We start from the raw sequence: 20,914 nt of genomic DNA, 5'->3' as shown, positions 1-20,914 counted from the left end.
GAGACCACAGGACATGTTGACATACATCCTTCACTCACTTACTATAAACACTCTCTCCATCCACCTTGATATTGACTCATGCAAACATTATCCTAAGGGGGATGTACCCAAGGCACCACGAGGCCAAGCATGAATCTCACGGTGTGAACATTTAGGGAGAAATGTGAGTGGAATCATTGACATATCATATATATCTCTTCCTTCGATTGAGTATTTTATAACCTAGGGTTAGAAAAATCACGGCTAAGGATTTTAACTAAGTGACTTTTTAGGTTTGCCCAAAAGTAACACTTACTTTGGAAAGTTGAACAACTTTTGATCATCATTCATTAAACTCTTTAACGAAGTCTTTGATCAACTATTGCATGCTTGCAACAAATCTATCTAATTCACATTTTCAGGTAGGTTCCCAGGTAGGGGTGTTCCGTTTTCGTCAGCTTAAGTACCCTAGCCTAGACAAAACCCGTCTTAGACAAAAGGTCCTTTATAGATAGATTTAATACAAATTTAATCTTTTATTCCAATTAATTTAATCCTATTAAACCGATTCAAAAGATTAAACTTAGGTTGCTAATCTTATTAGAACCAAGAACTTAGGTCTATTTCAATCCAATTTTAAAACCCTTTTAAAACATGAGTTCACCTAAGTTCACATGCAACTTTTTCTTATCGATTTTAGTTCTAATTTCCATTATAACACTTATAAATGGAAACAACCAAAACCATCCACAATGCAAAGCAACACATACAAGGCATTCATAACTCTTATAAATAAGCCAAGTGTCATGCTCTATGCATTGTTCATTCATTGCTACTTTTACACAACACTTATATATCAAAGTAACGAACCAAGCATACATGCTTCCATACACCCTTATACTATAACTCTTATAATATAAAGCTGATGCATGCATAAATATAACTCTTGTATTTCATGATGCATGCACATGCTTTCTTGTAATTTCATCATGCCAATATTATAACACTTATAATATATGATGTGTGGATAAAATGCATAACCTAAGGTGGGATTTAAATCTATATGTCATACACTATGGCATATAAACAAACATACATCTCATGACCATTAAATAAAAGTTGATGAACGGGGATAATTAGCCTCAAATCCTCAAAAAAAAAAAAAAAAAAAGATAACTATTACAAAGCACAACGAGTCACCGATTCAAACAGGCGAATCGTGTCTTGAACCTTCCGGGTAAAGAAACGCGTCTCCTTGATCGTGTACCAAATCCTTGTGATCGCCTACATGATAGATTAAACTCTTTACTCAATCATTTAGTAACACTGTATGAGGATAAACGATCGTTTAGCAATGATTGTGTACCTTTGACTATGCGATGAAGCATGAAAGCATGCAATCGTCTAAACAATCGCTGAGCAATTGCTGAGCAAACAATCGCTAAACAATCGACAAAACGACAACGATGTGGTGAAGCATAATCGTCTAAACAATCGCTGAACAAGCGTAAGGTATCGTATACCGCGTGATCGTGTAGTCAATGACTATGCGATGAGGCATGCTGAATTACACGATTGTTTAGTGTGCGCACCTTTTAATAAACGATGAGTATTAAATACTCTACGCGATCGTTTACCTCCAACGTCCACACGATCGAGCAACCAACGCTACATGATAGAGTAAACGTTTTACCCCATCGTTTAGTAAATACTACACGATCGGACAGAACATTTCTACATGATCGTTTAGCCAAATCTCAACGATCATTTCGCTGGAGCTACACGATACGACCAACCTTTGGTCTTCTTCCTCGATGAGAACTGCATCTCCATGCTTCGAAACTTCATCACGAATGACTCAAACAAATTCAAACACTTTGAATATAGACTCGATTGCTTGTTAATTATGCTAAAAAACGCAAGGGCCTTTAAAATTAACATTTTGTAAACTTAAAGAAAGCTTTAAACAGAGGCAACCATCCTATAAACATTCATCAACACATCCACAAACACATTTAACTCTTAAACGCAATGCAAAAAACTTAAAACCCACAACAACTGTAAAAGTAGTTTAATACATAAATGAAATTTGGAATATCAGAACAACCTGACTGTCACACTCCGCACCAGATTATCCTCCTAACCTGGACAGAATAGTGACTGTAGCAGTTACCAACCCTTTAGCTGGCACCCACTACCTATCTCACCTTAAAAACCATACTCAAACCCTGTATACATACATAACAACACATAACTTAACACGTTTATGTTACAGGGTTTCGCAGCATTGTTTATACATGAATAATACAACTTAGTGAGCCCTATGTAGAATACTAGTCACTAGTCTGACACGTTTGTACTAGCTAATACCGATCTTCAATTACACTTCCTTTAACTTGTTTATTTGAGTGGCAGAGCAACACCAGAAGCGTCTTTTGGGAACTGACCGCTACTTGAAAAAGAAAACATTTGAAAACATGAGCTAGAAACCCAGTGAGTGACTAAATAAAACGTAAATATCATGTTTCAGAACCATAAGCTTGAAAACCATAATACTGAAACCAGAATATACCAAGCAAACGTATACATAAAACCTTTAAAACCATCGTATCTGGAACCTGAGTCACAATTGAGAACGCTCACTGCTCTAATTCCCAACGTCAAGCCATGGCCGGATAAGACCTCTACCTCAACCTGTTCACATTAAACTACAGCTAGAAGAGATCCCTACTTCGATCTCTTTAAACAATCCGATGGTATCTCAAACAACATCCTTAAGACAGAAATGTTGATAACAACTCTTATACATCAATACTCATTACATCTTAGTTAAGAACGAGCATACACCGCTCTAGCTTCTAACGTCTATTGTCGGCCAAGAGACCTACATCTCGGTCTTGCATTCATACCTGCCTACATACACATAGAGTTTACTATGTATCGTCAACATCTTAGGTACATTTATTCAGATACCTTCCTTACCACTATCCCTACTCATTTGTTCTTGGAATACCAACACATGTACCTTGACAAGTTTAGGTATTTAAAACATAGTACGCCAAACTTCCTTCAACCTTAGCTTTAACCCTAACGTATGCTTCATATTTTGTGAAATAAGTTAAATTAAAACATATTAAACCAACTTAAGAAACCACCAGCATGTGTTAGACATGGACAACATACTTGAAAAACTCATACATTATTAAACATCAAATGTTGATAACCATTCACAAGCATTAACAATTCCAGACCATCCTTTTAGCCTAGAAGGAAATATGACTACCTTTATCCCTAGTTAAGACTGAACTATTAAATCTAACTCTCAATCTCAACCTTAATCGGGGAGAACTCTTTTGCTCAATCCCTCAACGTCGTATTACCTACGTGCACGTAGTTATAACTAAGTACCGTCGTACTTTATATACCTGATTAGGATACCTTCTCATTTTCCTTCAGTATCCTTAGGTACTTCTGCTCAAATACCTTCCTAAACGTCCTTCAGTATCGAGCTATTAAGATACCTACTCATATGTCCCTCGGTATCAATTTGGCCAGATACCTTCTCAAAAGTCCTTTGGTATTAAATTGGCCAGGTACCTTCTCAAGTGTCCTTCGGTACCAAATTGGTTAGATACCTTCTCATATGTTCTTTGGTATCAATTTGGCCTGATACCTTCTCAAAAGTCCTTCGATATCAAATTGGCCAGGTACCTTCTCAAGTGTCCTTCAGTACCTTATTTTAAGTAAAACTAGTCATAGACATTTAGTTGAAAGGATACCTTCTCAAACGTCCTTCAGTATCCATCACACAACAAGCCACCAACATTTAGTTGAACACTAAAGATTAGTGCTCAAATCATCATACCAGTTCGTCTATCATCATAACAATGGGGTTATTTAAATCTATTGTAAATATTTGAACAAGACAACATATCTACATCAATTCCATGGTAAACATGCTCTACTCAGTATGAGAAATAGTTTCACAATCATGTTGCTTGGCACATCATTTAAACACTTAACATGAGAAATACTTCCAGAGAAATCATAATTACTAAACCAATAAAACAGTAAATCATCACACAGTCACTCATAATTTGTTGGTCTTTTAATGGGTTACGAGCTTCTCCTAGCTCTTCATGGCCTGAAAGGATATATTTCCCCAGTTAAACTACTTAAAATTCTTAGCAAAATACCTTAAGTAGCTCATCTACTAATGGAATTTTTATCATCACAGACTGTCTTACTAGCGAGATCCCTCAGAGCAGTACCAGCGAGAGCACCATGAGCGACACCAGCGAGAGTTCCATGAGTGACACCAGCGAGATCACCTTGAGTGTGGTTAGCGAGATCACCTTGAGCCATACCAGCGAGATCACTTGTGATACTCAGCCCCCAACGACACTAGCGATACTCAGCCACCAGAGAGCGAGTCTGCTTATGCACATGTTTTCTGTTACAACTTTAAAAATCCATAACTCAAAATATAGACCTTTTTTGAAGAAACTTCCTTCTACAAACATGTTTAGAATTGAGTTAACTTTCTTACCTTAAAATTTCAGCCATAAATTCTTTATATTTTAATTTTGAGATTCAAAAATTCATCATTGGCCTCAACTCAAGTAGTTGCCCGCTTGTTCAATAGTTTTCAGTTCAAACTTCAAAATTATATAACTTGATTCCCAGGCCTCATCTTAAAAAGTTTCATACTACAAAGTTGTTCATAACTGAGTTAACAATATTACCTCAAAATTCCAGCTCAAAACGCTTCGTAATTCGTCCCGGAGCTTCAATTCTTCACTGATGGCCTAAATTCACCCAAGAAACAAACCCTTCGTCTTTATTTTGCCCCTCTTCAACGAGTTTTCCTTCCAGCAGTCCAGCCATAGAAGATAGACACACAGAGCTCTCGAATGCCACCGAAATTACACAAATAGCCTAAGTAATTTATCCAAACCCACCCTATGAACTCAACCTTCCTGTTTATATTACTGCCCAAAATCCATCATTAACTCTTCTTGTGCCACTTGGTCCACTATTGATGAAGAAGGGCTAAGATTTAGCTAATTTTTTTTTGTAACTTTACTCACAACATTACTTCAGCACCACTCCTCATAAGATGGCATGGTCTCATTCATATGCTTATTAAAAATTCCATCTTCCATCCTTCATGAGTCATAGCATTATTTAGCTCATTAGAAGACATCACACTATTAAAGTAATTAGGATTTGGGTTTTACAATGGCTCTGATAAACCTGATATTGTATTGAATTTGCTTCCAGCATTGTCAGTTTGAAAAAATATTTTTTACTTGTAACTATTGCATGTGTAGTTGCACTGTCTGCTAGACATAGATCTTTGTTACTCATTTTTTAGTCACTCAATATATAAAAACGATCCAGGTTTCTTCACTAAAAGAAAATAATTACAATAAGACAAACAACATTTGAAAAATACAAAAGTTAACATCTATTAAGAGAAGAAAGAAAACATGGAGATGAAAAAGAAAAAAAACAACATTAAATCTAGTTATTTTCAAAGTCAAAGGAAACACTTGATATTCCATCAATTCTGCCGATTTTCTCTTCAAGAGATTCAAAGAAGTCCGCACATCCAAAATTTTCATATGGGATGGGTCAAATATGTCATTATCCTAGTATGTAAATTTTTCTTCCACATTTTTCTTTTTTTCTTTTAAGGAGGCTTGATATAGATCAATTAAGTGTTTTGACGTACGAATGGTATGTGACTAATGCTCATTCATTCCACATCGGAAGCATTTATTTTCAACATTTTTTGAATTCTTATCTTGTGGAGCTTTTCCTTTGTGATCATCATTTTGCCTGGTTCTTTTGAATTTTGAATGATTAGAACGACCACCACTAAAATAATAATTATTTCTTCCTCTGCCACGGTTACGACCTCGACCATGACCATGATCTCAGCCACGATTATTAAAATTCATAATATTCACTTTAGGGAATGCTGTTGTTCCAATTGGTCGTGATTCATGACTTTTCATTCACGATTTAAAATTTACAACATTCACTTCAAGGAATGTTGTTTATCTAGTTGGTTGAGATTCATATATATTTTCTTAATAAATAATTCGTTATTTTACTTAGCCACGAGAAGATATTAGATGAGTGCAGAATACTTTTAAAATATTGCTCTCGATATTGCTACTGCAGGAACATATCCGAAATGTAGAAAAATGTCTTCTCTAACATATTAATTTAAAATTTTGGAGCCTCAAACCCATCCATTTATGACGAGCTTTTGGAAAAAAAATTATTTTCTGCTGATCATATTTTTATGGCACCTAGGCGTATTTTGGCATCAAACACTAATGACAAATAATTATTATAATTAATATCAAATACCACAAATTCTAATTTTGTAATATTTTTCATAGTAACATTATTACGAAATATTATATTTATATTATAAATTTAATATATATCAAATATGTAAAATAACATTTAATTTATTAATTATAACAAAGAGGAAAAACCGACATGCCTTTAGAACCTACCTTTAGCGGGGAAAACGATGCTGTGTTGTAAATTTGTAGGGGAAAACGAGGTACAACAGGAACATGAATATTAATAAATATAATATTAATATAGATATATAAACAAATAAAATAAAATAATGATAAATAAATAAAATAATAGAAAATAGGAAATTTCTTAAAAAATCTCCCACTTTTCCAAAATTGGTATAGTTTCAACCAATTGTATATATCTTTACAAAATCTACAAATGACCACTTATTTATAGGAAATTTTGACAAATAGGACTCTGCATAGGTGGTTGAATGACATATAGCCAACCATAATGAGAAAATGACACTTATTATATATTAAACATGACACTTACGTGCATCTATTATTATTATATAATGTTTATAATAAAAAAACATTTTTGGAAATTCAATCGTAATTATCTCCGAATCCGTATGTGCTTCGCTAGCTCATTAATTTATCAAAATTAGCTGGACATTTTTTTAATCCGAAGAACAGAAAAAGTCCGAGAAAAAAAAAGGAAAAAAAGAAAAGAAAAGAAAAGAAAAGGAAAGGAAGAATACTTTCCGAAATACCGAACGGAATTTGCAGGTTATTAATCCTTCTCTCATCATCAATTCTTGTGAATTTCTTCCATTTTATTCAATTTCCTTTTTGTTCTTCGTAAAATGTCAGGTTAGGGTTGCAAAATCAGATTGAGTTCGTTTCGGTTGCTATGGAATGATTTGAAATTGAAACCGCTTTTCTTATATTTTATGAGATTTTCTGTGACTTTTTTGGTGAAAATTTTACAGGGATTTCTGTGATGAATGTGGGTGTTTGCATGAGCCATCGATTTCTGAGTTTTGCAAGGGCTTGGTGGCGTTGTTAAAATGTACAGGACAGTGGCTACATCTGCGGCCACAACTACAACAACAGAAAGCGTAGATTATGTTGTAAATTTGGATCAAATTCCACGCTGGAGTGATGCAGAACATAGGTCTTCATTGGAGTTCGTTAATGAAGATCCTTCCTTCTCTAATTCGTACTTTCCTGATCCTCTCACATCTCCGTCAGACGCCGAGGGTGGGACTAATGGAGTGGTTTCGAGATTTCCCGTAGATCATGAAATCAATTCCAAAATATACCTCTGGAGGGGGAATCCATGGAATCTCGAGGTAGATGCCGTTGTGAATTCTACGAACGAGGTGAGTCTTAATCTTCTTTTCGTCCTCTCCTTCTTAGATAGAAAACCGTAATACAAAAACCAAAGGGAAAGTAAAGCGATGCCAAAAGTCCCGAGAAATTAATAATAGCTCGAAAAGAATTCAAAAGGAAAAATCCCATCCCTGAGTTTTGTACATTACCCAGAAGAAGAAGGAAAAAAAGAACTAGATGTAAGCAGAGAAGCCAATTGCGACTCAGAATTTCTATTATTTGGTTTTAGACTACATCAAGGCGTACTAATTATCCCACATGACAATGTGATTTTATCCTTGTTCAGCTGTAATGTGATATCATTTGAAATAGGATATATCAGTGGGGAAATTAGCTGAAATTGAAATTTCGTTGATTATTAGTTTTTGGGATGTCTAATTGACTAGGAAACCAGTGCCTAGTTTACATTCCATGAAATATTGCTAACTAACTTCAAGAGATCACATTGCCTTTGTGCAATTGTGTTCATTGGCAAGATGTAACTAGATGGTGGTCTCCTTTTACCTCAAGAGGTTCTTGGCAACATATTCAGGATATGATTACCAAGGAGCCAAAAGCTAAATGCCTGAGCTTAAACAACATTTTAAGTTAGCAGTAGATTGGAAGTTGTGTCTGAGGAAGTTGAAAGGACAGAGGTCTGTTGTAAAGGAGATAGAAGATGAGAGCTTGATATCCTCCATTAATGTTGACTTTTGAGTGCTGCAAGAGTTACTAAATTTCAAATGCTATGCTGCTATCGTCATCTAAGAAAATCATCTTCTCTAACATTGCTCGCACCAACAATTGACTTCGTGAGTAGTTGTAGGAAAGATAGAATAAAAGAACATGGCGGAAATTACATATGGTTGTATGAGATAAAAGAGAAAGTAGGGTATATCTATGAGTGTTCGAGCTACCCTGTGCATACCTCGATGTATCTTATGGAATAACCACTTGACTGTGCTACATTTGGTTGCCAAAGTAACTTGTAGATATTAAATCTTAGGTAGGTGACCACCATTGCTTAAACTCATTACTTCTAGAGCCTTTATTGTTTACCTAATCCTTATTGACCAGTAGGCCAACCCGCGGTGGTTATGTAGGATAAGTACATAGTTATCTACCTTTATTGTGAGCAAGGGAAGATCATCACTTGTGATCTAATGATGAGTAGGATGTTTTGGTACAAGACATCTACTTGGCAATAGTACACAAGAGATAGAGTGTAATTGAAATATTGGTGGATGAACTGGAATTGCTATCGAGGAAGATGAAAAGAAGTATAGGCAAATACTTCTGATTATGAGGGGAAAAAACAGCATTAGAGGCTTTATAGGAACAAAGCGTAATTTTAAATCTCACCATTCCACATTTGAGCTTCTGAAGGAGTTTTAACTTTTATATGGAGTGTATAAAAATTTCAAATATTCAAGTAACTCCACAAGAAAATTAAAATTTTCTTATGGGATGATTTGGTGGGTACAGTTGAGCCTCTTATTAAAGATCTTTATTCTGCTATTTGGCTGGACCATTTCCCTACGAAAATTAAAATTTTCTTATGGGAGCTTAGCTTGGGTGCTGCCAATACTGCTGATCGTCTTCAACGCCAGATGCCTTATATGTCTATCTCTCATGTGTCAAGGGCATTCTAAATCTGTAGCTCATCTTTTTTTACACTGTCCTTTTGCTGCTCGCATTTGGCCTATTGTTTTGGATGCTTTTGGTTGGTCTGTGGTTAGAATGTTTGATATTATGGCTTCTTCCATGGTGGGGCTTCCTTTTCATGGTTCTAAAAAGGAGATTTGGTTGGCCATCTTGCATGTTTTCTTCTAGACTTTATGGGACGAACGCAACAAACGTCTTTCTAGAGACTCCTTTTTCTGAATTTGTTCACTTTATGGATTCAGTTCTCTCTATTGGTTTGTATTGGTGCAAAAATAAACATCCTTTTAAGCACTTCAGTCTTTCTTTCTTAGTTTCCAATTCAAAATCTTTTCTGTAATCACCTATAGGTGCTTTGGGGTTTCTCCATATTTCATTTATTCAATGAAATCTTTCTTCTCTAAAAAAAAAGTAACTCCACAAACTCATTATCATTAATCAAAACAACAATCGGATTCTCGATTGAATCCTTTATCTGCAAGGCCAAAGTAGCATCACCTTGGAACCAAGTTGTGTAACTAGTTGATGGATAGGTCATGTCAGAGGTGACCATCTAGATAGTGGTGAATGTAATCTGGGTGCACAAAATTAGAGTATGATGGTAACCCACTCAACAAAATAGATGTGGATTGAATTATAAACCAAAATCTTTAACCCTTTTTAGAAATGGTTCCACATGATGATCAAGCAAGTACACAGACAAAATGAGAATGAGCAGATGAGTTAAGAACAAGTGACGAAAGTGGACAGAGATCTGACTGACTAGCCATATCTGCTATTTGGTCGCCATCCTCATTGTACTGGGAAAATTAATCATTTCATCATTTGAGCTGTGATCGATATGTACTGAAATAACTTAAAATTTTTTGTACAGTTGTCCTCCTTGGCTCTAAAGAATGTAGAGATGCTTTGCTCATTGTTTAGGACTTGACAGTATCTCAACCCATTATACGCAGTGCAATTGTAGGCATGATGGTGGTCTATGGCATGTTCAATTTACAACCTGTTAGAATAAAAGCTTGTTTGGTGAAAGTTATGTTATAGATAATTAATGATTTGTAAATCAGAAAATTCCTTTTCAGTTAAGTTAATATATATAAATAGGTAACTATTTTTATATCTGCAATTTCTTCTGATTGTACATTACATTATACAGAACTTGGATGAAGCGCACAGTAGCCCTGGCTTGCATGCTGCTGCAGGACCTGGTCTATTAGAAGAATGTGGAACACTTGTACGCCTGCGATTATTATTCTTCAGTTAGGCTTTTATTTATTGCTTTTACCCTTGAAAATTTCCACAAATTAGCATATGTGTATATAGAATGTAAAAATAATAATAACTGTAAATACTTTGGAGATAAAATGGAATATGGATTTTACTATTTTTAGAGAAGTTTTTTTTATTGCACTTCTTTGGGAGATGAGAATGTCAAAACCTGACTCGCTGGATACACTTTTGCTTCCTGAAGGGTGGTTGTCGCACAGGAATGGCAAAAGTCACTAACGCTTATGACCTTCCAGCAAGGTGAGTATGTAGTTGATGTTTGGATCTCAGATTAAAGACCATTAATTTTTCCATAAAAACTGATCCTCAATACCATTAATTTTTCTTCCACTTCAATTTTATCTTTACCATATTCTTTCAGGAAGGTCATACATACTGTTGGTCCAAAATATGCTGTCAAATATCATACTGCTGCAGAGAATGCTCTGAGCCATTGCTACCGTTCTTGCCTTGAACTTCTCATTGAAAATGGGCTTCAGAGGTTGTGAAAGTAGCTGATGCTACAATCTATTTTCTCCATATTATTTGCTCGTCTCATGAATCTCTTGGTATTTTTAACTTACATGTTAATGGCAAAATGCAGCATTGCTATGGGTTGTATATATACAGAGGCAAAAAACTATCCCCGTGAGCCTGCTGCACACGTAGCAATAAGTGAGATATTTAATATGTTCCTTTAACTTGTTTATATTTTTCTCTATTCTACTGATTTCAAATTTCGTGCTGTACTTTATTCATGAATTATGGGCTTCCATTAACTACCAATTTACCTTATGTATTTGGACCTACTGTGGAATTGGGCTTGAGGACTTGCACAGAGTGCCAGCTAGCTCTAGTATAAGAAAAATAAAATTGTGAAAAGTTGATTCTAAATTTTCAACCACATATTTTATTCTTTTTCTTTGATGGTTGGTCAGGTTGGGTCATTTGCATATAGTCTTCACCATTTATGACTGTTACCATCTTGCATTATTTAAATCAACATAGTGATTGAATTAAATCATCTGAGATGATGAAATCTCTGGTTTGTAGTGGCCTACATGTCAAATGTCTCTAAAATAAAAATCTTTGTGTTATTTAGGCATACAACTGTTTACCTGATCAACTTATTACTATGCAACCAATATAGTTTTTCCGGTTGTTGGAACTCTAATAAATGTCTTATATAAAAAAAGGAAAGAAAAGACAAGTTTTACGGTCTTTTCCCCATTTAATTTTTCTTCTGCTTCTTCTTCTTCTGCTTAGGAACTGTGCGTCGTTTTCTTGAGAAGCAGAGGGATAAAATTAAAGCGGTTGTATTTTGTACAACATCATCAGTAGATACAGAAATATACAAAAGGTACTTCACTCTCAAGCAATTGAGGCTTGCCATTCCTGGAGGTTATGGTTTCCATGCTGTATTAAATATAATGATCCATGCTGGACTTATTCTATCTGCTTTTATCTGTTCTGAGGCAGGTTGCTTCCTCTGTACTTTCCTCGTGATAAACACGAGGAAGAAGTTGCTTTGTCAAAGCTTCCTGCAGATGTTGGAGATGAGAATGGTGAGACCATAATAGACGAACGGAAAATAAGGATAAAACCTTTACCCAAAAAGAATGTTCCGAAACCTCCTCAAGTTCCCAATGATCCTCCTGTCAGTGATGTAAGGTTGACACGGAGGTTAGTGGAATGATTTATGCAATATAACGATTTTTTTTGAAAACTATAACAACTATTTCATCTTCAAATGGTAGATTCATGAGAATTGTGTACCTAGACGAGTAAAAGTTGTCACAAATTTGATGACATTGATTAGAGTTGCCATGAACTTGATGACATTGATCTGTTTCATCGACATTGGTTCCTGTTATCAAGATTTCCAACCAATTATATATATATATATTTGAAAGTAACAAAATTGTGTTGATAACCTGAAAATACACGAAGGTATGAGCAATCGACCCTACCAGCTATGGGGGTTATAAAAGTGGACCCCAATCAGCAAATTGACGTGAGAATATAGTTACAAATATCGTGGTTGTCCTGCAGTAAAGTGAAAAAATATTATATATATAGTAGCAAATATCTGGGTAAAGTGAGAGTATACCATGAAGAAGCCAGTCATCAAGCTAAATTCCTCACCTCATCAACTCACTAACCTTCAAAAAGTTGAACGTTTCTCTCATTCTACAACTCGGAAGGTGTCTTGATTGCATTGAACCATTTGTTATATTCTATTTGACAAGCGAGCTGTTAATAAGTCAAATAGGATGCTAGTTATAAAAATAAAGTAAAAAAGGATGCTAGATTTTTGGTTATCATATTTATTATCATTGAACGAGTTATATATATAAAAAGAAATGAAAAAAAGAAAAAAAGAAGAAACAAAAAAAACATAAGAAGCTTTCTATAAGTTTATCATGCAACTGTTATCTGATTTTGATAGATAGCCAAGTTAAGAGCCCCCCAGTTGTAAGCAGTTCACGGTTACAAAAATGGTCTTATGTCAAAAAGCACCAAGTTTATGCTCGAAATTGTCAGAACTACCATTGTTAAGGAGGGAAATGTTTCTTCTGATAAGGTTTTTGATTCTCAAACCCCTCTCATGTGTACAAATGACAATAGAGAATGGATGATGTTCTTCTGCTTAGACTCAAATAGGAGTTTATGGATGGGGAGTTTATGGATGGGGAGTTTATGACTTGAGAAAGGAAGTTCTTCTACTTGGACTCAAATAGTTCTCTGCGTTGAAAGAGGAAGAATAGAGGTCATGTCTCCTATTGCGGGAGGTGGCTAAATTCACTTGTCTTATATCCTTCCATAGGCCCTTCCTTCTTGCTTATCATCCTCCCTAATGCTTTCTTGGTTTTCTGTAAGGTTCGAGTCCATATGGGTTAAACTCACTTCCCGCTCAAAATTAGAACTTATGTAGTCTTCCAGCCTTGTGTGAAGTTGTCAACACACTATCCTTCACTTCAATCTGATTCAAAAGAATTTTTGTAATTATACTTTAAGTCTTATTTTGTTAGATTGGAGTCCCTTTTTTTTTAAGTTTGCCTTCTTTTCATGGGCTGTTTATTTATTTATTATTATTGTAATTATTTTTTTAATTTTTAATTTTTATGTTCTTGTATTCTATTCTTTTCTGAATGAAAGCTTGTTTTTGTAATATATGTATGTATAAAAATTACTGCCATCCATTGAGCAAGTACCAATATCTTCATTATGGAACTTTATCAGGCATATGCAAATAGGCTTTGGAACTAAGTGACTTTACCAGCTGATCAGTCTGGCTGAAATGCAGCCACCAGTAGTCTCCCCCTGTTCCACATTGATCTCCACCTTCATAAAGGAATAAATCTTACAGTATTATTCCATACATGCGTGCAGGCAGTTTGACATATTTCATTGTTGCCCTTATTCTCTACATATAACTGCAGGATATATTCTCTATCCATATTATGGCTTTTTCCTTCCACAGAGAAAAAGTGAGGTCTTGGATCTTCATCCCCACTCTGCCTTCTCCACCCCTTTTCTATAGCAGAAAATACATCTAACTCTCCATGTAAGCATTTCTATAGTTCAAATTTCTCTGAAAAATACCCTGACATTGATGAGACCTAATTCTTCGTTATAAGTCTAAGACATAAGATTCTCATCAGTCACTTCTTCCTCATTGTGGAACATCTAAGCATGCAATATTCCCTAAAGTTCCTTATAGCTTCCCAAGTTGAAAGCTCATCCTGATGAGATAGTCCTGTGATTGCAGTAACCCTTTCTCATTCAACTTTAGCTAAGCCCCTCCAACACTATTCTGTTTTGTGAGCCTGAGGTTTTTTAAGGCCGTCTGTTTTGGCCCTTCTTTTCTAGATTTCTTCATTCTTGGAGCCTAAAAAGCACTGGATTAGTGACCTCCATGGGCTCCATCCATCCGAATTTGATCTTGCAGGAATTTCTAGACATTTTTTTGATCTCCTTCATTGGATAGTGTTATTACTTTCAGATAACCACCCTCTCTGATTAACAATTTCCAGCATCCAATATTAATTTTCTGCCATTCTACTTTCAATGAAAATTTCAAGTTTTAAAGCACCCTGTTACCTTGTTCAATCGTTAATTCCAATCATTTTGTCTGCTGTCATCTTAAGAATACTAAAACAAAATCATTATTAAAATCTTTTGTTCCTTCTCTCTAATTTTACCCTTCAAAATCCAGTTTTCCTATCTAATCGTACTGAAATCATCTTTCTGTGGTACCCCATAGTTCGTTACTTTCTTGGTAGTACCTGCTGCCTTAAAGGCCATTAGAAATGAAAAGAGAGAATTACACCAGAGAAAAAGCAAGAGAAATGCCATCTTACCCTTGTGTGTGTGTGTTTTGTTTGTTTGTTTGTTTTTTTTTTTTTTTTTTTTTTTTCATACTAAGTACTGTAGTATCCTTGGAGACAATTTGATGGGCGGGGATTGGCATTGGATCATTGCCCAGAAGAAGTGAAACCTACAAATCTGGAATTTGGTCTATCTTGGTGCATTTATTCTTCATTTACACATTTGATTTCTTATGTGTCCCTTTTTAATAAATATTTTTGCTTGTTAATGAGAAAGGAAAAAAAAAGGACTGGTTATTGTTCATCTGCATGGAGCCTTATTCTTCATCTATTTCCATTCCTACTCAGGACTTCATCTACTTTGGTTATTTCATTTTTCAAGAGCAAATATCTTATGAAACAAAATAATAATAATAATAATAATAAAATAAATAAATAAAAAAAGAAAGAAGAAAAAAAGAACTTCAAGAGAAAATATGGTTTCTATAATTTGGTCTGTTTTCAAATAGTTTTGTTTTGGGAATCTTTGGGAATTGGATTGAGTCTTCTGAATCCATGATGCTTATGTTAAAGGTATTTTAACTTGACTAACTATGCTTGGTATTTTTAGGAACTCTTCTTATTTGGATGCATACTTGGATCCTGCTTTCATGGCTTTAATCAAAGATCCAGATCAAAGACGCAAGGAACAATGGGAAAAAACTGCCCAGGCGCAGACTGGATGGAATTATGGTAGAATGCTTGGATTTGGTGACCTTGGTGGGCCTCCTTTATCTGCTGCTGAAGAATACTCCCTTCATTCAAGATACCTTGCTAAAGCAAATTCTCTTAATCTCTCTGAAATTGCAGAGATGAAAATAGTGTGAGTATCAAATTTCTTGTTTGTTTTCATGTCTTTATATATATAATGGTCCGCTAGCCACCACACACACAATCAAAAGGTGAGGTGGACATAAAATAAGAACAAAATCATAGAAATTTGGATACTAGATAATAATTTATGCTTCCTTTGTGGAAATCATTTATCCAAGTGGAGTTGCTCTTGGAGTTCTGGATCTTCAGGCCAATTGGTATTTACTTATGTACCTCTCTTTATTCACTACTTTTTTAGAGGTTTTGTTATAGTTTTTTTGTAACTTGTAAGTGAAAGAAAATTTTAAGGTGGTTTTTGTTTGTCATTAGAGTTTAGATGTTCCAGTGGTTTAATAGAAGTGTCTTTTAGAAACGTCATGTTGTTTCCCTATATATTCACTGAGTTGAAGTTTATGTCTCTCTAGTCTCTTTGACATGCTAATTGATAAGAGGCTTGTAACAATTAGAAGAGTGAGAGACTTCTGCATTTCTGAAAATATCACTAGATTGAGATGCCTATATTTACAATCTATTGCAGTTACCGTGGTGGAGTTGATAGTGAGGGTCGCCCTGTTATGGTTGTTGTGGGAGCACATTTTCTACTGCGTTGTCTTGATCTTGAGCGATTTGTGCTTTATGTTGTAAAGGTAATTTAATTTAATCTTGAATACTATGCATTTGTTTCTCATGTTAGATTTTATCTTAAGACTCCTTAGAAGCATGAGTCTGGATATGGACACATAACACAATGAATCACCCATTTTTTCAAACATTGTTATGGACCTGGTAATATGATATTGATGAACTTCTTAGAACTCAAGGACAGTTGTACAATCGATAGAATAGATCTTGTTCCATTCCTATATTTTAGATTGTTCAAAAGCTTCCATACATTATGAGGATGCATATATGAAGTGTACTTCTCAATCATGCTTTGATAAATTTTTAGCAGTGTTGTATTGATGCTTTTAAAATCGTTTGAAGCATAAGATATACGCCCATACCACAGCCTCTCTGCTTAAGCTTTTGAGACTTGAAGGGTGTAAGCTTACAGGTTCAGTTGCATCACAAATTTTAAACGGTGGCTAACTGTGGTAGTCGGCCTAGACTATATAATATGGTTGGCTTTGTTTTTCTTCTTCTTTATTTATAACTTCCCACTTTTTTTCGGTGGTGGCAAGGAATAAACTGATTGTATTCAGTTTTTTCTCTGCATTTTTTTTACAAATTTTCAACAAGTTTTGCTTCAAAATATATTTTATGAGGCTTCTATATATTGTTTCACTACTAACTGTTAATTCAAAAGATTGATTATATTTTTTACGCTAAACTATAGTATCATCCACGGAGGTAAGAGTAATGAGATTATGATGTTTGTGAATTGTTAAGAAAAGTAGTAGTATTGTGACACTTAGAGTAGTATTATGACACTTAGCGGTTAGTGTTGGAAAGTAACGATTAGGTACTTAAGCACTTTGGAGAACCACACCCCAAAAGCTAGCTATTGTGGTGGTAGAGCCAAGTCACTTAAGTACCACATTCGTCATCCCATTCTAACCAATGTGGGACAAAAGCATCCCATACTACCTTTATTCCTAACCGTAACTCTTGGAGGTTGGAGGTAATTTGGAAGAAAGGATATGAGAAAGAGGCTACTAGTCTTATTGAGCATTTCTAATTTTTTTTGGCTTGATATAGATGTTAAGACATCTCTCCTATTTATACTGGTTAGCATCCCTAAATCTATGGCTAGGATTTTGCCGGTGCATTCATGATCGGTTACAAATTCTCAAGAATATTCTCTACCATTACACTTCTCATATTTTCTAGATAATTCTATAATCTACTCTAAGTGTTTCCTACAAGTAACATCTCTAGAATATTCTAATACTTGATATTTCAGAAAATTAAACTTTTGTTTTGGACTAGGCCCAAATAATTCTAACCTAAAATCAACTTTATATTTGAACAGTTAGCACATATTTAAGCTGGGTTGTCTTGGATATATACACGGTTCAAGATAATCCACCTAGGGAACAAAAATGTACATATAATTCAAGATACTGAAGGTATATAGTATCCACAGAAGTAAGAGTAGTCGGAAAAAGATTATGTTGTTAGGGAATTGTTAAAAAAGGAGATTTTTTTCCTCGTTAATGTGTGGTCCATTTACAAACCTTTTGTCAATTGATATTTTCTTTGTTGATTTGTTCAATTGTTTCCGACATTAAATAATGTAGGATATATTCTGAATAAGAATGATATATTTTTCATTCAATTTAATGATGGTACATTAAGCTCTACTAAAAGTAGTATTTGTGGTTTCTGGTTAACCATTAATCTTGCCACTACTTTTTGGAACATCCTTTTTTTTGTTCTCGTACTATGACACCGACTTGTTATTTAATTTCAGGAATTTGAACCATTAATACAGAAGCCCTATACAATAGTGTACTTCCACTCAGCAGCATCTTTGCAGCCGTAAGTGCAGTAATATCTACTTGAAGTGATCTATTTTATTATTTATCATTTATTTTTTAAGCGAGCATGGTTTTGTGGGATGAAACACATTTTGTTTCTCCAAATGATAAGCCTAGACAATGAAGAATTCTTGGAAAATCACGCATGTATACATTAAGGATTAGTTGCATTACTATTTAGGATGTTTCAATTGTTTCCAAATCTGGAAATAATTTTTCATTGATCAAATGAAAAAATTACAAAAATGAAAAATAACAAGGAAACATCCATAATTTACAAGGCAGCAAGACAACAAAACATTTGAACCAAGTCACGACCCAACTGCATAAAGAACTAAACAAGCCAAAACTATCAGCTAGAACGTAAAAACCACCCTGAATACCTGGCAATGCAACTCAAAACAACATGAACATACCGTTGGCCCTCGACAATCTAAAGTCAGAACTTGGCAAAAGCTAAACAATAATTATATCTCCTGCTCCTGTGGATGATATTCATTCAAAATTGAAACACAAACATATTATTCAAATAAAAAGCATAGAGAATGAGAAGTATTTAGAATATCATGCTTGAATACTCCTGTTAGGCTCTAATTACGTAAATATTTGGACAATACTTTCGTAAAATGCTTATCGAACACATTTTTCTGTCTTAATGACCTATTTTCAAGTCTAGGTTTACAATTAAGGATGTCCCATGATGTGAGAAATGTTCCCTTAAGGCTCCTTTTATTGGGCTATTTTTTCCCCCTTTTTTAATGTAAGCTCGATTTATCAATAAAAATGTTCTGAGAAGGTTCTTCAAAAGAACTAGGTATATGAATATACCCTGTCATACACCCCGAACCTGACAGGACAGCATTCTCTATTGCACCTTATCATGAAAATATTTGAATGCATCAGAAATGCTATTCTTCATATTTGATTCAGGATTCTGTAGCTCTGAAATCAAACTTCAGAAAATATAAAATTTAAGAATCCATCATCAAATGAAATGCTATACCATACAAAACAAATGTCCATTTTGGAGTTTTGACTGTTATTGACCATCATAATAAAATCTAGTTGTGAGCATTCAGTTCTTGATGTTATCCAACTTCTCTGACCATGTTTACGGTCTATATACTGTTAGTCGGCCAGACATGGGATGGATGAAGAGATTGCAGCAGATTCTTGGCCGAAAACACCAGCGTAACCTCCATGTATGGACTCCCAACTTATTCCAGTATAATACGTGCAAGACCAAAAATCTACCTTCATCTTTCTAATCAATCTGTATGATTTTTTATAGGCAATATATGTTCTTCACCCAACCTTTGGATTGAAAGCTGCAGTATTGGCCATGCAATTGCTCGTGGATAACGTGGTAGGTTTGTCTTTGTTATAATCTCTGATATTCTAGCACCGAATGAGATTAAGTGTCAACTGATATTCAGGTCTGGAACAAAGTTGTGTACATTGATCGACTACTACAGCTGTTCAAATACGTTCCTCGTGAGCAGTTGACCATCCCCGACTTTGTATTTCAGTGAGTGAATTGCTTCCTTTAAACTCATTTTCAACAATGATTTAGTTCTCTCTATTAATTAAAAGTCGATACCTTGGGAAACTTGTGCACATCCACAAATTTAGGGCATAGGTGCTTATGAGCCCCTTTCTTATGCCTGAGTTTGTGAAGATTACAATTCAGAAAAACGCTTCCTTTTGTGATAAATGCAGGCACGACCTAGAAGTAAATGGAGGGAAGGGCCTAATTGTGGATCCTCGAACAAAATACGTATACCATCGGCCTTAATGTCAAGGAAAATGTATGGATAATTCATCAAGCCATAGATCACAGCATTGGCTATGGTTTTTATGCTACTTTAGCGTCTGTTATTAGGTGGGTAGGTGTTGAATATGTTTGTAGAAATGGTATCCCATTTTTCTTTCATTTTTTATTCCTTAAGTATTGGTTCTTTTGTCTTGTGAAGGTGAAATAACGTTATTCCTTTTGTATGTTAATGTTGGATGAGCTTTTAATAAAATGGAAAAAAGTGGTCTGTTGAAATTTGAATTAGGTAATCTGTTTATGTTCCTGTTCACCGATTGTTTTGGCAATGTGATTATGGAAAGTGTAGTCTGTTTCGTTAGATCAATGTAATCAACGTATCAAATATTCAGTATTGGGACTTTCAAGGATTGTATAACGTTAAGAATTTCATTTGTTTAAATGATCCAAATTGTGATTTTGGATCTTGTAGATAATTAGATTCCAGCAAAAAGGAAAACAATTAGACCATCATTTGTGTATCCTTAAAGTCATTCTTATAATAATAATAATTATAGTAAATAGAGAAGTGCACAAACCCCTCTGAACTTCAAAGTTACAATTACAGTATTAAATTCTTAACTTGAAATTTGTTACAACTATAATATTAAATTTTAATTTAGAAAAATGATGGAGAATCTGGGTGTTCATTTTGATCGAGATTTCAACAGGAAAGATTAAAAAAAAAAAAAAAAAAAAAAAACCCGATAGTTTGGATGTGAGATAAAAAAGTTAAAAATCTTTTTTTAAATTCAAATTGGGGTTGATCTTGGCCGAGAAGAGTCGAAAAAAGCTACTTGAACAATTTTCAAAAAGTGTGCTAGTGAAAGG

General features: G+C 34.6%; 1 protein-coding gene across 4 annotated transcripts; it reads left to right on the top strand.

The window, feature by feature from the left end:
• The first annotated feature begins 6,875 nt into the window (after positions 1–6,875).
• On the top strand, positions 6,876–20,329 carry LOC120079768 (appr-1-p processing enzyme family protein). Of its 4 annotated transcripts, none has more exons than XM_039034143.2 (15): positions 6,876–7,097; positions 7,301–7,693; positions 10,501–10,578; positions 10,816–10,871; positions 10,993–11,112; positions 11,215–11,285; positions 11,877–11,970; positions 12,090–12,293; positions 15,552–15,803; positions 16,332–16,440; positions 18,207–18,274; positions 19,406–19,475; positions 19,565–19,639; positions 19,710–19,801; positions 19,993–20,329. In XM_039034143.2, exons 2-15 carry the CDS (start codon positions 7,379–7,381, stop codon positions 20,066–20,068), a joined length of 1,680 nt encoding a protein of 559 aa, XP_038890071.2. In that variant the 5' UTR covers positions 6,876–7,097; positions 7,301–7,378; the 3' UTR covers positions 20,069–20,329. The 4 variants fall into 4 exon arrangements, with proteins under 4 accessions (XP_038890071.2, XP_090170910.1, XP_038890072.2 ...); XM_090314784.1 differs by having other exon boundaries at positions 6,994–7,097; positions 10,501–10,603; XM_039034144.2 differs by having other exon boundaries at positions 7,054–7,181.
• Positions 20,330–20,914: the final 585 nt, after the last annotated feature.

This window comes from Benincasa hispida, chromosome 6 (assembly GCF_027475165.1).
Source record: "Benincasa hispida cultivar pf3 chromosome 6, pf3_genome.v1.1, whole genome shotgun sequence".
NCBI classification, from domain to species: Eukaryota; Viridiplantae; Streptophyta; class Magnoliopsida; order Cucurbitales; family Cucurbitaceae; genus Benincasa; species Benincasa hispida.
The sequence above is the reverse complement of the archived record's forward strand: the minus strand, read 5'-3'. Positions and strand labels throughout refer to the sequence as shown.

Bases quoted from the DNA above. Each gene is read 5' to 3' on its own strand.
- LOC120079768 (XM_039034143.2), top strand. From the start codon at position 7,379: ATGTACAGGACAGTGGCTACATCTGCGGCCACAACTACAACAACAGAA. The intron at 10,579-10,815 runs GTACGCCTGCGA...TGCTTCCTGAAG, and splicing joins TAGAAGAATGTGGAACACTT to GGTGGTTGTCGCACAGGAAT. The intron at 19,640-19,709 runs GTAGGTTTGTCT...ACTGATATTCAG, and splicing joins AATTGCTCGTGGATAACGTG to GTCTGGAACAAAGTTGTGTA.